General features: G+C 43.0%; 1 protein-coding gene across 9 annotated transcripts in view; it reads right to left on the bottom strand.

Moving 5' to 3' along the window:
• The window catches only part of Eml6 (EMAP like 6), a 268175-nt gene extending 257305 nt beyond the window's left edge, over positions 1-10870 (bottom strand). For 8 of the 9 annotated variants that reach the window (XR_005092272.1, XR_005092273.1, XR_005092274.1 and 5 more), the window contains exons 1-2: positions 10688-10870; positions 9151-9862 (exon numbers count right to left, since the gene is read on the bottom strand). Coding sequence is in view for 6 of the 9 variants with exons in the window: in XM_028891555.2 (XP_028747388.1) it covers positions 9151-9347 (197 nt within the window). In the remaining 3 variants the exon portion in view is untranslated. The remainder of the gene's footprint in view (positions 1-9150; positions 9863-10687) is intronic. The other variant, XM_028891556.2, reaches the window with a different exon arrangement.
• Between the last annotated feature and the right edge of the window lie 2417 nt (positions 10871-13287).

The raw sequence follows: 13287 nt of genomic DNA, 5'->3' as shown, positions 1-13287 counted from the left end.
ACATAGTTTCATTCTAGAATACAGCTTGTTGGACTAGGTCAATCTCAACCCATATTAAGTCAGTTAGATTCTCTTGCCTGGGAATTTGGAATTAAGACTCAAAAAAAAAAAAAAAAAAAAAAAAAAAAGGCTCAGTTGCTTTTGTAAGACCAAGCTGAATGATCATGTGTACTCAGGGACTGACTGAGATAGAGTAGGAGACAGCCATATACAAAACAAATCACTAAGTTAAACAGTCATTCTAGAGCCGGGAAAATTAAAAAAGAAGCAAAGATGTGAATCCCAGTGGTGTATGGGAAGACTTACAAGAAAAAGAAATAGGAAAAGCATGGCTACCTGGCATCTGTACAGTGCCTGAGAGGCAACCACATGCCCTGCAATAAGGTCCAAAAGATTTCCTTGTCATGTGATATCCCCTCCTTAATGGTTCTCACGTTATTTTTAAGTCTTGTTTTAGTCTTACCCATAAAATTAACTAACAATGAGCATAGAATAATGTTTTAATGACTTCATCCAATAGCAATTAAACCCTCCACCCCAAAGAGAAAGCTTCTGTCTTAAAATAAATAACTGCATGATAGAGCACTTGTCTGGCATGTAAAGCCCAGGGCTCCAACCAGATTACAAACAAATCAGATCAAGTCTATGTGTGTACTGTGAGAGAGAGCACCTTTCAGCTCCAGGAAGTGGTCCTGGGCTGCTCCCTCCTCAGTGGTGATGAGGAAAGGGGTGGCAGAGAACCAGGAGAAATCCCAGAATCCTTCGGTTTCTAGGTTGACAGCAGCCTGCCTCCCTTTGAGGGAAGAAAGGAAAGAACTAAAAAAGAAATAGAGGAGCTGGGTGTGATAGCACACGCCTGCAATCCCAGCACTTGGGATACAGATAAAATCAGGAGTTTATAGTCATCTTCAAGTACATGGTGAGGGGAGGCTAGTCTAGACTACATGAGACAGTGTCTTAAAAAAAGAAAGAATGTAGGGAACAATGGATAAGACAAAAAGGCATCTTCTTTATAACTCCCTCTCTTCTATAACACACACACCACTTTACAGACTCAGTAGACTCATTTCCAGCAACAGGGCTAGAGTCTGAAAATTCATGTTTTAAAAAACAATTTTGGGAGTAAATAAATCTATTGTCTTGACTGCATCTTGCTCTAAACTGATTTCTCCAAATGTAAATGGCTCTGTTCTACAAATGCATAAGATCTTCAAATTCTTTAGAATATGGTGTCTTTAACCAATACAAAACAGCAGACAAAGCCACTGACTTCTATCCCTTATAGGTTAATTTTTTTAAAGATTTATTTATTTTTAAGTGTGTGTGTGTGTGTGTGTGTGTGTGTGTCTTTATGTAGGTATGTGCATGGGTGTGCAAGTGTCTGTAGAGGCCAGAGGTCTTGGACCCCTTAGGAGCTGGAATTACAAGTGGTGTGAGCCACCTGATGTGGGTGCTGTGAATAGAAATCAGGTCCCCTGCTCTCTCCACATGCTATGCCTTTCTCCAACTCATAGGCTAAACTTTTTAATAGTTATTTCTGTCCCCCACCCCACCCCCAATTCAGTATCTTCTATGGAAGGAATGGGCCTCTGGAAGGATTCAGTGACTATGGAAATCCAGTGTAATTTCACAAGAAAAATTTAATCTCAACATATAGAATGAGCACAACTGGATGCCTACATATAGAACCCTGAAACTGGACTCATACCTCACACTGCGTAGTAACCTAAAATGAGCCCTCAAACTAATCTAAGAGTTGGATACTAAAACCACAAAACTATTAGAATAAATTTTTATGATCTTGTATTGGATGATGGTTTCTTGAACAGAATATCAAAAGTACAAGAAAACAAAAAAGTAAATTAACTGAATATCATCAAATTTTAAAGCTTTCATACATCAAGGGGCACCATCAAAAAAGTGCAGACCACTCATTGAAAGGGATCAATATTTGTAAATACTATATTGAAGACCTACATTCATAATATAGAGAGAACTCTTATAACTCATTAATGAATATGACTGGGGAAAGATTTGAATAGATGCTTTCTCCAAAGAAGATACAATCAGTATATGGAAATGTGAGTGATATTAGTCATTAGGGAAATACAAATAAGACACCATTTCACACTGAGTATGATGGCTAAAATCAAGAGAGTCTTAGCAAGCATATGGAGGAATTGGGATTCTTATACACTGCTCCTACAGACCTGCAAAATAGAGTGGCTACTTTGGAAAACAGCTTGGCAGTGCTTCAAATAATTAAACAAAGGAGCTGGGCATGGTGACCATGACTTCAATCCCAGCACTCCTGGAAAGAGAAGCAGGTGGATTCCTTTGAGTTTGAGGCCAGCCTAGTCTGCCTAGTGAAACCCTATCTCAAAAAACAAAACAAAACAACAACAACAAAAAAACAAACTAGAAAAAAGAAAGTTAAATATATACTTACCATATGACCCAGCCATTCTACTCCTGTTAAATTAAATCATATATAAATGAAATGTATATTTACCATGATTACAATTCTGCTAGCTTTCTGGTTGAAAACACTTGTGTGTTAAATTCTGAAGCATACCAGTAAATTCCTTCAAAGCTTGCTTCTGAAGTGTAGTCTGTGGTCAAACAGCACCAGCATCAGCTAGGAGCTGGTAGGAACTCAGCATACAGCCTTCATAGACCTACTGGCACGATCTTGATTTTACCCAGTGACCCCCATGTACAATATCTGAAAGCTGTTTGCTCTCAAAACTTTAATTATACTTAAAACTAATCCACACTTGACAAACTCAAATAAACCTACAAATGAAGCCCAACTATTGAAGGTGTGTAGTCCGTGGACTAAAGAATAGCTTCTCAAACAGCACCATTCTCTTAGGAGCTGACCAGAGAAGGGGATAGCAAGTCAGCCTTCCTGCAGCTTCCCTTCCATTGAGACCAAGTCACGACCATCACAGGGATGTTCAGATCCTTGGGGAAAGAAGAATCCCCTAGCACAGCCCACTTACAGAACCTATCAAGAACAGGTTTTGCTTTGCCATAGTGAACTCTGCCTGTGTGACCATTAGCAATGGTTGGTTGATTTCACTCTGTAGGTGACAGGAAAGTTCGGCACAGTGTTTGCAAGGAATTAGCAGATAGTAATCACATTTTAAAGTAAAAATATGTTCATATTTATGAATTTAAAACAGACACTGATAGCTAATAAGAAAAACTGTATTCATGACAATAATGGAATGACTGTCCTGGGAAATCTAGGACATATGGTACCAAAACCCATGAGGCATTAGTGACCTGGTTGAGAACTGGGATGTCCTTGGTATTTCTCTGGGTCTCTAACACCAGAATGGGCACCAACTTCTTTCCCACTCTGATATATTTGCACATCCTCTCCTCTGCCACCACATTTGCACTATCCCTTCAGATCCCAGCTTTAAATACCATAGATATGCTGGAAACATTCTCTAAAGTTACTCCCATATCCCCACTCAATCTAGCTTCTCTTTGTTTGCTTCTTAGCACTTATAACCATTCATCTCCACAATGTTATCTGCATGTCAGCCTCCATACCAGAAGCACCCAGTGATTCTCTGGCATACTCTTGCACCATGCATATTACTACATACATTATGAGTTTCTGATGAATAAACAAATGAAAAATAATTAGAATTAAAGAATAAGTAAATCCTAGTAAAAATCATCAAATACAAAAAATAAATAAATACAAAAAATCATCAAATAACTACAACAATAAAGCACTTATCAACAGCCCACAAGTCTTTGAGGCTGGTGTAGGAGCATATACCTGCAGTCATAGCATTCAGAAGACCGTGGCAGGAGGATCTCAAGGTGAAGGCAGTTTGAGCTAGATAGCAAGTTCCAGGCCAGACTGAACTATAAAGAAAGACAATGTCTAAAATAAACAAATAAGCCTTTTGTTTCATGATCTTGCTAATACACAAAATCGTGGGATCCAAACTAAATAATTTAAATCTATGTCCCTCCCAGAGACAATCTGTAAACTGAAGTTACCACCCAGAATGTAATGGCATATATATAAATTGCCTCATACAGTGGCAAAGAGCACTTACTTCAACCAGATATAGGTTTAATCATATTCTCCCCACCCCCAGCCTCCCTCTCTGCCCCTCTCTCTTCTCCCACTCCCATCTCCCTTTTGTGGTCTAAGGACTTAATCCAGGGCCTTGTACACACTAGTGCTTATACACTTGTACACACCACTGAGCTTCATCCACATCCCAGGATTTAATTCTTTATACGTATCTCCAGGTTTCCCTTACTCAAAGTATAAAGTTATATATCCAGGCCTTCATGAGAACCCACTTACCAGACAGTCTAGGCTCAGCCATGGCCATTAAGCTGCTCACCTCAAATGCAACAACTTCAGTTATAGTTGCAGCATTATATTACTTTATCCTGCCACAGTTTAGACTTCTAAACATTGTAAATTTTGTTTTGTTTTGTTTTGTTTTGTTTTTTGAGACAGGGTTTCTCTGTGTAGCTTTGTGCCTTTCCTGGAACTTGTTTTGGAGACCAGGCTGGCCTTGAACTCACAGAGATCCGCCTGCCTCTGCCTCCTGCCTCCCGAGTCCTGGGATTAAAGGCGTGCGCCACCACTACCCATTTTAAATTAAACATCTTCACCAGATGATCATTTCCAATCATTGTTTCAAGGCTGCGGTGCTTCTCTGTCTAGACTGAAATCTAACAATCTGTGTCAAGGGCTCTTGAATGTAAGCCCAGGATTTATAGGCCAACCAATGATGAGTGGAGCTATGGAGAGAAAAGTCTTCTGGGCCTCTATTAACAACCAACGCAATGGCAGAACTACAGCTACTAAGAACAAGAGTCTGGAAACAGTGAAGCAATAGCTTTGGTCTTTGGAATCAGACCAACTTCAATTCCAGTTCCCATTCTAGAGACAGCCTGCTGCTAGCCATGCACAAAAGCCTTAATGCCTCTGTGCCTCATCTGCCCTGCCAGTAAGTGGGGACAGCAAGCATGTCTCCCCAAAAGGTAGAATGAAAGGATGGATGAGATAAATCTGGATACACATTAACTCTGGGTCTTGAACTCTCAGAAAATGTTAACTGTGCCTATGTTAAGGTTCATTCTCAGCATCAAGGAACTATTTCCTCTACAAGTGGAGATATTTGGAATAAGAGGATGGCACTAAATATCCCTGCAAAACCTGAGGAGTAGTTGGTATTCTTTGCCTGAGTATGAGAATGATCTCACAGTAGAGGTTACATGGAAGCAGTTGGAGCTGCCCAGGGTGTGGATACAAACAGTCCCTGAGATGAGCACTTACCCTTTGTCACATACTGTGGGTGCCTTGTGTGCATCTCAACAACACTATAAATACCTATAAAATCCCATTTATAAGTCAAAAGCTATTTTACTGACAACACTGATGCCCAAATTGTAGCTGATCTAGTCTTCACAAAAGGAGAGGAGAAGATAAATCATTCCAGTATAAAGCAGGAAGAACAGGGTACCTGCATTAGATAACAAGCAAGAAGCAAACAACTTATGGCTTTCACTGGAAAAAAGGACAGAATTTAAGTTGGGGTACAAGAAAATGGAAAGATATGGAGTCTAAACATTCATCTGTGTACAATGACAAGATGTTTTGGTATGTATGTGTTTAATTGAGCACAACAATAAACATTGACTGAACACTCCTAATGATTTGCATACATTATTTCTAATCATCCCAAAAATGCTGCAACTGGGTGTTGACAGCTCCATTTCACAAATAACGCCTCACTGGATGCTCCTAGTAAACTGCAGTGGGGTTCTTCTCACTTGTTCTGATGTCAAAAAGTCAGTGCCCTTCCCCCTAAGACAGCACTGCAACTAAACCTACCCTGCAACGGGAAGTCAAAGAAAGAAAGAAAGAAGAAGAAAACGGAGAAAAGAAATTATCTAGAAGTAATGTAGGGATCCAGAGTGTGGAGACAAACGTCATTGTCAACAAGAAAAGGAAGGTAATGGAGGATGAATGTGCAGGTGACTTTTTCTTCCATCTATTCACTTTCCATCTCAAGTCTTCTGCCAGATCAGGAAAGCAAAGCAGTAATTATCCCAGTCAGCATCACTTACCACGTTGCCTTCAAGCCCAACTTGAGTCTTCTCAGCCCAACAGCAAATACCAGTTTAGGTGTTTACTTGTTCGTCACAATGTTATCAAGACTAAAAGATCGCATCATTCTCTCATCTATTATCTGCATTGAAAAGTAATCACTCAAGAGAATGAAAGCAAGCCTCCTTATCCAACAAATCACATTATGCCTCACATAGCAACACTTCTAAAAATCTGCCTTTAAATACACATCCTGTCAAAGCAAAAGGACACACGCTGAGCCCTAATGAGCGCTGTCAAACCCTACGTCATCATCAAATCCTACATCATGATCCAGACAGCATACAGTTTTATAAAGTGGAGTATGTTATCAATATATGCTAGGCTGCTTTGTAGCTAATATTCCAGGTAAAGCTGATTTTTTTTAAAGTATCACATTTATAATTATAGATATTTCCTTCAAAAGCCAGGGACCAAATGGACAGTAACTGCACTACCTGATTTGCTGAAATCAAGAGTCTTAATATTTGTGTAATGATTCAAAAAGACAAATTTTTTTGCACTAAAACCTTAGCTACTACATCCAACCCCATTCAATGACAAACTTCAATATTTCAAATGGAAAAACAGTGGTATACTAGAGTATGCAGAGATGAATTGGAACGAGTAAAAACTGCACGTATGGGTTATGCACTGCCTTCCTCAGAAAAAGAGACATTTACATGTGTAAGGTAAAGCAAAATGACAGCATATACATTTCAATTCACACCTCTAATCACATAAAGATCTGTGGTTTTTGTTTTTTAATCCACTGGACTTCATTTTACTCCAAATGCAAAGATATATGCCAATGTTAGAACTCTTTGCTTGCCTGCACATACACAGACCCAGTCAAATATCATGGAAAATTTAAAGGCTTTTCTCTGAAGTCACACTTGCTGCTAAACCAGTGTTCAGCCTAAGAGATAACCACCTCAAGAAATGGAGCAGAAAATAAACTACCCCTTCTGCCTTCTCATCAACTAAGTCTATCTGTAACGCAGCTATCACTTCACTTGCCTTTTCTTCAAACCTAAATGTTTCTTTAACCACCTAGCCAGATGTCCTCATAGCCCCTCCAGTCCAATTGTTCATCATCACAATGGTTTACTGCAACTCCACCCTTTTCCCACCTTCAATTTCAACAGTTCATTTAAAATTTTTCCCTTTAAGAGAAAGACTGTGTTTTAAGAATCCACACACACCCCCAAGTAGTTCAGTGAACGGTCATGTTAATATCATTGAACCCCAGGGAATCTTCTGTTTAATTGCTACTCTTTCCCTTGCCCCAGAGGACCATTTCTTATTTGATGTTGCAATGGAAAACACTGCATGAAGACAGACAGAGCAAACACACAATGGGTTTAAATTTTTAAACATCCAACCTTTTCATGAGTCACTGTTAATCATTTGCACCTGTGCCTTTAATAATCAGCCACACAATTAGTGAAGCAAAATCTGCGGGATGGAACTCAGTAAGGACACCCTAATCACAATTGCTCCCAAATCAAGGAAGAAAGGAAAGGGGGCTTTTGTCTTAGGTGACAAGAAGAAAGTTTTACATGCCAGTTCCACCAAATCTAGCGGGCTTTCAGAGCTCCCAGTAATGAAAATCTTGTAACAGTAGAGATCAAAGCTGGGTGTGGTGGCTTCCCTTGGAACCTCAGCCCTCTGAGGATCACCATGAGTTTGTGGCCAGCCTGGACTCCATGAGTGAGCTGCAGGCTAACCTGGGTTCAAGTGTGAGGTCCTATCTTTAAAAAACAAGGGGCAGAGAGGACACAGAATGGGGGGGGGGACGACACACAGAGTCAAAATCTCTAATGTGCATATTCGTGTGTGCATATGCTTGTGTATGTCCTCCTATATTTCCAAGTATTAAGTTTTTGCCTTCTATAACCATTTTCAACTAAAAAAAAAATCATTCTGGAATATAAGTACAACACTAATTGAGGGAGTCAATCTTGTTACTGTCCCCACTAAGAAGGTAGGGCCATTGACATTACACTACTTCATCACTTGTGAAAGGCAAATTTAGAGCAACAGGAACAATATCCTGAAAAAGTAGATGCTGCTCTGCACATCTGGAAGGTACAAATAAGGCCTCTGTTCCTTGCAGCCTATCTTCAGCAATTATAGTCTCTGTGAGTGTAGGTGTCCTCAACTGCCTTGGGCAGAAAGGGATTCCCTTTGAACAGCATCTGGACCACACCTTATTTGGCCAAAGGCGATGCTGACAAAGGCTAGGGAGAAATATGTCTAGTCCAGATGAGGGGATAGCTCAAAGAATCAAATATGCCCCTCTCTAATTAAACAAACGAGGCCCTAAAAATGACCATTTTGTGCAATGGAGTTCTCCTAGACCATCCACTTCCAAATGCTGCTCATTCTATGGAATGGATGGTTGAGATTTTACGGTGCAGTAGCTGCCCGCTCTTTCAAAAACCCTAAAAATGTTGTGGAAAGCATCCATTTAGTGTGTAAATATGCTTTGGGCACTAAAACACTGCTGAAATAACGGAAAACACTCCCCACCCACTACAGAAATGTTCCCAGTCCAACGCTTAGGGGATGAAGATTCCAAACTGCCTGTACCAAAATTTCTTTTCATTTTTTAGATCCACTTGCTTGCTGGGGAACCTACTGAGGAGCCCTCCAAAAATGCTACCCACAGTTCGTCTTTTGGTTCTGCTGTTTACCTAGTCTAGGAAGGGTGAGGAGTGTTTGGTAGTTATCCAGTCCTTCCACTTGTAGCAGGAATTAACCAAATAGCAGCACAACACTTAACTCAGTAGAGCTTTAAAAGCCTCCTGAAGGGACAGAGGCGTCTCTCTCCCATCTACACCTTCCTCCCTATTTCTTCCCTATCCCTGGCATCTGCAGCCCTTCTCTAGCGGCTCCTGGAAGAATCTTTTATTTCATAGGGCTCTGGGACATGACCTAGGTTATTCCCACCCTTTCATCCTCCATACCCAACCCTTTCCCACTGCCCCAGTCCACCCCCTTACCTGATAATGTCGTCGTTGTGTCCCAGGAAGAATTTTTGGCTGTGCTCTCTGGTGTTGTACACCACCCCTACCCCAGCTACAAAGTAAACCACCTCCTTGCCGGCGGTGTAGTACAGGTTGTTGCGGCACTGGTGACCCCGGTACCCGTACACCCACTCCAGCCGAAGCTGGCAACTGGGAGCTGTCCGATCCGCCATGATAAGCCGACCCCGCGCGACCCCCGGTGCCCCGCGCGCCGGTCTGTCCTCTTCGAGGCTCGGGCTGCAGCGGACCTGCAAGGGCTCAGGGTACAGCGCCGGGCGCCGATTTCCGCGGCGACGCACAGGCACAGCCCAGCACGCCGGCCGCCACCATCATCCGCTGCTGCGGGAGACGAGCTGCGGCAGCCGCCGGGGTGCAGCCCCAAGACCCCGCTGGGCGCCCCGACTCCTTCCCTCGGGGCCAGGCGGCTTTAGGGGCGCCAGCACCCGCGCGCACGCCTCACTGCACCTGGGGGCTTCGGCCCGCGGGAGTGGTTCTCCCCTGGGTCACCCCGCCTTTAAAATCAGAGATCTGCATATCCAGACACGGATTACCCAGTTCGCCAAGTTTGAGGTGCGCGGGGGGCTTCGCAGCAGGCGGCGGGATTTATTCTGTGACAGGTCTGATCTGACAAGCAGCCGGAGTAAGCTTTGCCATCACCGTCCTTGGATCCGAAACTGACAGTCTATATCTGGGATGCGAGAGCGAGGAAGAGAAAGAAATTTTGCATTCACCTCGTACAAGAAAATGATCACCAAACTAAAACCAAGTTGTGGGGTGTGTTTGGGGGTTTTGTTTTTTTTAAATGTCCACCTTTCTCCATCCATATCCACCTCCTTAATTATAGGAAATACGCCCTAAACGCTACTGGCTGGCAGTTGCTGATCTAATTTGAAATAACACTTGCTGTTTCCTCCATAAAGCCAGGGCGAATATAAAATGGTCATTTTTTAGATGCTCCAATTAGCTGTCATGCATGTTTAAAACCCATAACCTCCATGAGCCTTCTCTTCACAGAGAAAACCATAAAGAACTTAGCTGCTCTCCCTAATCAGCAACTCCAATTGCAAGCCTCATTAAAATAATAATAATAATAATAATAATAATAATAATAATAATAATAATAATTCTGATTTGGAGGAGACCAGGCAACAGGGCAACTAAAGAAGAGCACTATCTACAAATGCTCCCGGTCCAGGAAAAAATAAATAAATAAAAAGAAATAAATTAACAAGTGGCAAAATAATAATAAAAACAATATAATAATAATGACAATAATAACATAATCGTGCCCCTATCTTCAAGATCTGAGTTAGTTTCGAGACCCTGCGGGTTCCAGGATCCTGCTTATAGCTTGGGGTGGGGGGGTGAAGGGGGGCAAGGTCTCCCGTGGGGCCCCGAGGACAGCAACATCCCATGCTCATCCAGGCGCCTGTCACCGCGGTCCCGAGGGATGCCAGCCCCAGGGATACCCTGGCTTGAGCTCCACGGTCCCAGCAGGTTCCTACACTCCCACCTGGACCAGCCTTTCCCGGAGCATCCTTGCTCTCTTCGCCTCTAACCTCGGCTGCCCGCCGTGCGTCCGGGATTCCGCACCAGCCAGCAAAATCCTCTGCCTGCCCTCCCTCCCCGGCCTGAGCACCCGGGGATAGGCTTCGTCACCGGGGCACCCAGGGACCAGCTCTTCCTCCAGCCCGGGCTCCGGAGGCGGGGCCAGCGCGGGGACGGGTTACTAGGCGAAATCGCGGCGCTAGGAAACGCAGACGCCCGCGAGGGCTGAAGCCGCCCCTCCCTCTGCCAGCTTCTTCCATATGCATCCTGGGAATCGTAGTCCTCTGTAACCAGCTTGTGAGAAGAACGCTTGGAGTACACTACAAGTCCCAGGATTCAATGCGACCACAGGGCCACAGATGCGGGTGCCACCAGAACCTGCATTTCGGCTACAGGAGCTGGCAGCTCACCAAGACTAGCATTGGTGTTTTGTAGTGACCCAGGCCTGCGGCCTGCGCGTCTGTGCCGAGAGCAGAGAAGATGGAGTGGAGAAAATTCGGGAGCTTTCCTCAGGACTTTCTCCGGCGTTAGTCCCTGAGGATTGCTATAGCCCAGGTCTGCCCAGTATTGCAGTACTTGACTTACGCTGTTTCCTACTTCAATTTCCCGTCATTCCAAAGGACTCTAATTTATTTAAGTGCAGTGTTAGGGAGTTTAAGAAAAATGCAGGGCATGTGGTCAGTCTGTCATGAGTAGGGGAGTAAGTGCCTTCCTATGACCCGCCTTGTGCCCATGCATTGAACAACTAGTTTTGGCCTTCAGACACAGAAGCCGGTGGCGTAAACTAATCCGTTAGTTCTGATTTTCTGGTTATAGTCATAGCCAACATTTGGGGAAAGATTTTTAAATCTAGTTGACTAAGACACTACCAAAGGTTGATAGTTTTGATTCTTTTATAGATATGTTTCTTTATCTATGCGGAGCTACAACAGAATGCTCTGCCCTGGTAGGCAAGGTGATGCTGTAGGTTAGAGGTGCCAACGTTTGGATGAGCAGTTACCTGTAATGATAAAGAGAATGTGAATTCACTTCATATTTTCTAAGAAAACAGAATCTACAAATAGAGTTGTTTGTTGTTGCTGTGGGGCAGTGGTCAGATGAGTGCGGGTGAGTCATCTCACAGACATGAAGTGAATGCTGGCCCGGAGACACTCTTCCTGTTGGCCCCAAATATGTCAGTTTAAAAGAGAGCACATGCTGAGATCTACATGAACAACCTGGACATGAGTGGAAGTAATGAAGGGCGAGGGTCGAGGGAAAGAGAGCCTGTGGGAGCGGGAGATCCTGCTGGATCAAGTACAGAGAGGGAGAACAAGGAATAGGAGACCATGGTAAATGAAGACCACATGAGAAAAGGAAGAAACAAAGAGCTAGAGAGGCCCACAGAAATCCACAAAGATACCCCCACAAAAGTACCTTTTTTTTAGAGGATTGGATGATTTCTTTGACCCTACCTTTGGCAGGACATACATAGCCTGTCTGTTTTATTTTATTATGGCTGGTGCTTCCGGTGATCATCACCTGACACTGGCAATTTTAAAACTGCTAAGGTCCACCACTGTAACCAGACTTTTTTTGGATTTGTAAACATCAGCAGCTTCCTATGATCCTTTTATGTCTTTAAAATTATTATCATTTTATATGGGTAAATCTTAAATTACAAAGTTTAGCTGTCAGAGCAAGCTATATTTCTATGTAAAAGCATTGATGTGTAGCTTTAATATTTATCAAATATCTTATTTGTTAAACATATGTTGTTATCTATAAGTTTTTTAGAAACTTGCTGTTGAACACTTGGTAAAGACATAAGTACTTAGGTGTTACATATATATTTTTAAAAAGCAATAATTACTTGCACACATACATACAGTTGGAACCAAGTTACATACATACATACATACATACATACATACATACATACAGTTAAAGCTTGCTTACTACATTTTTAAGTCACGTACCTGTTCGTATACACACATAAGCAGTTTGCAGAATCATTAGCCATTTTTAAGATGAAAACCAACCAGAATTAACTCTCAAATTCAGTATTTGCAGGTATAAGAAACCATAACAGTTCACTGACCTTTTATAACCTTTTATACCAAAGTCTTTCTTGTGATTTTCCTCAGTAATCACAGACAAGAAACTGTCAGTTAGCCTCACATAGGGAGTGACATTTTATTCTTGGAGCCAGACCCTGATCAGGTTTTAGCTCCTGCCAGCTCTGCCCCTTGTCCATATGGGAGCCCAGCCAGAACCTGCCTGCTGTGCTCACAGCCCGCCCTAGCACACGGCAATGCCTAGTTCCCATGCAGCCAAGCCTCTACTCCACAGCTTTCTGAGTGAGCTGGCCCCCGAACCTGCTGCATCTAGGCCTGGTGATGCTCACAGGCTGCCCAGCCCTCTCAGCGGTGCCCTGGGTCCCAGAAACAGCCGCTGCCTGCAGGACTCATTGCAGAGCTTTCTGTTACCTGCTGCCTGCGCTCTGGTCAGAGAGAGGGCAAGGAAGCGATGGGGAGTTCGGTTAGTCCGTGCCAGCATTGGGTTTGGCCACCCACCGAGCGGAGG

The sequence above is a fragment of the Peromyscus leucopus genome, chromosome 10 (genome assembly GCF_004664715.2).
Source record: "Peromyscus leucopus breed LL Stock chromosome 10, UCI_PerLeu_2.1, whole genome shotgun sequence".
NCBI classification, from domain to species: domain Eukaryota; kingdom Metazoa; phylum Chordata; class Mammalia; order Rodentia; family Cricetidae; genus Peromyscus; species Peromyscus leucopus.
This window is presented reverse-complemented; position numbering and strand designations above follow the sequence as displayed.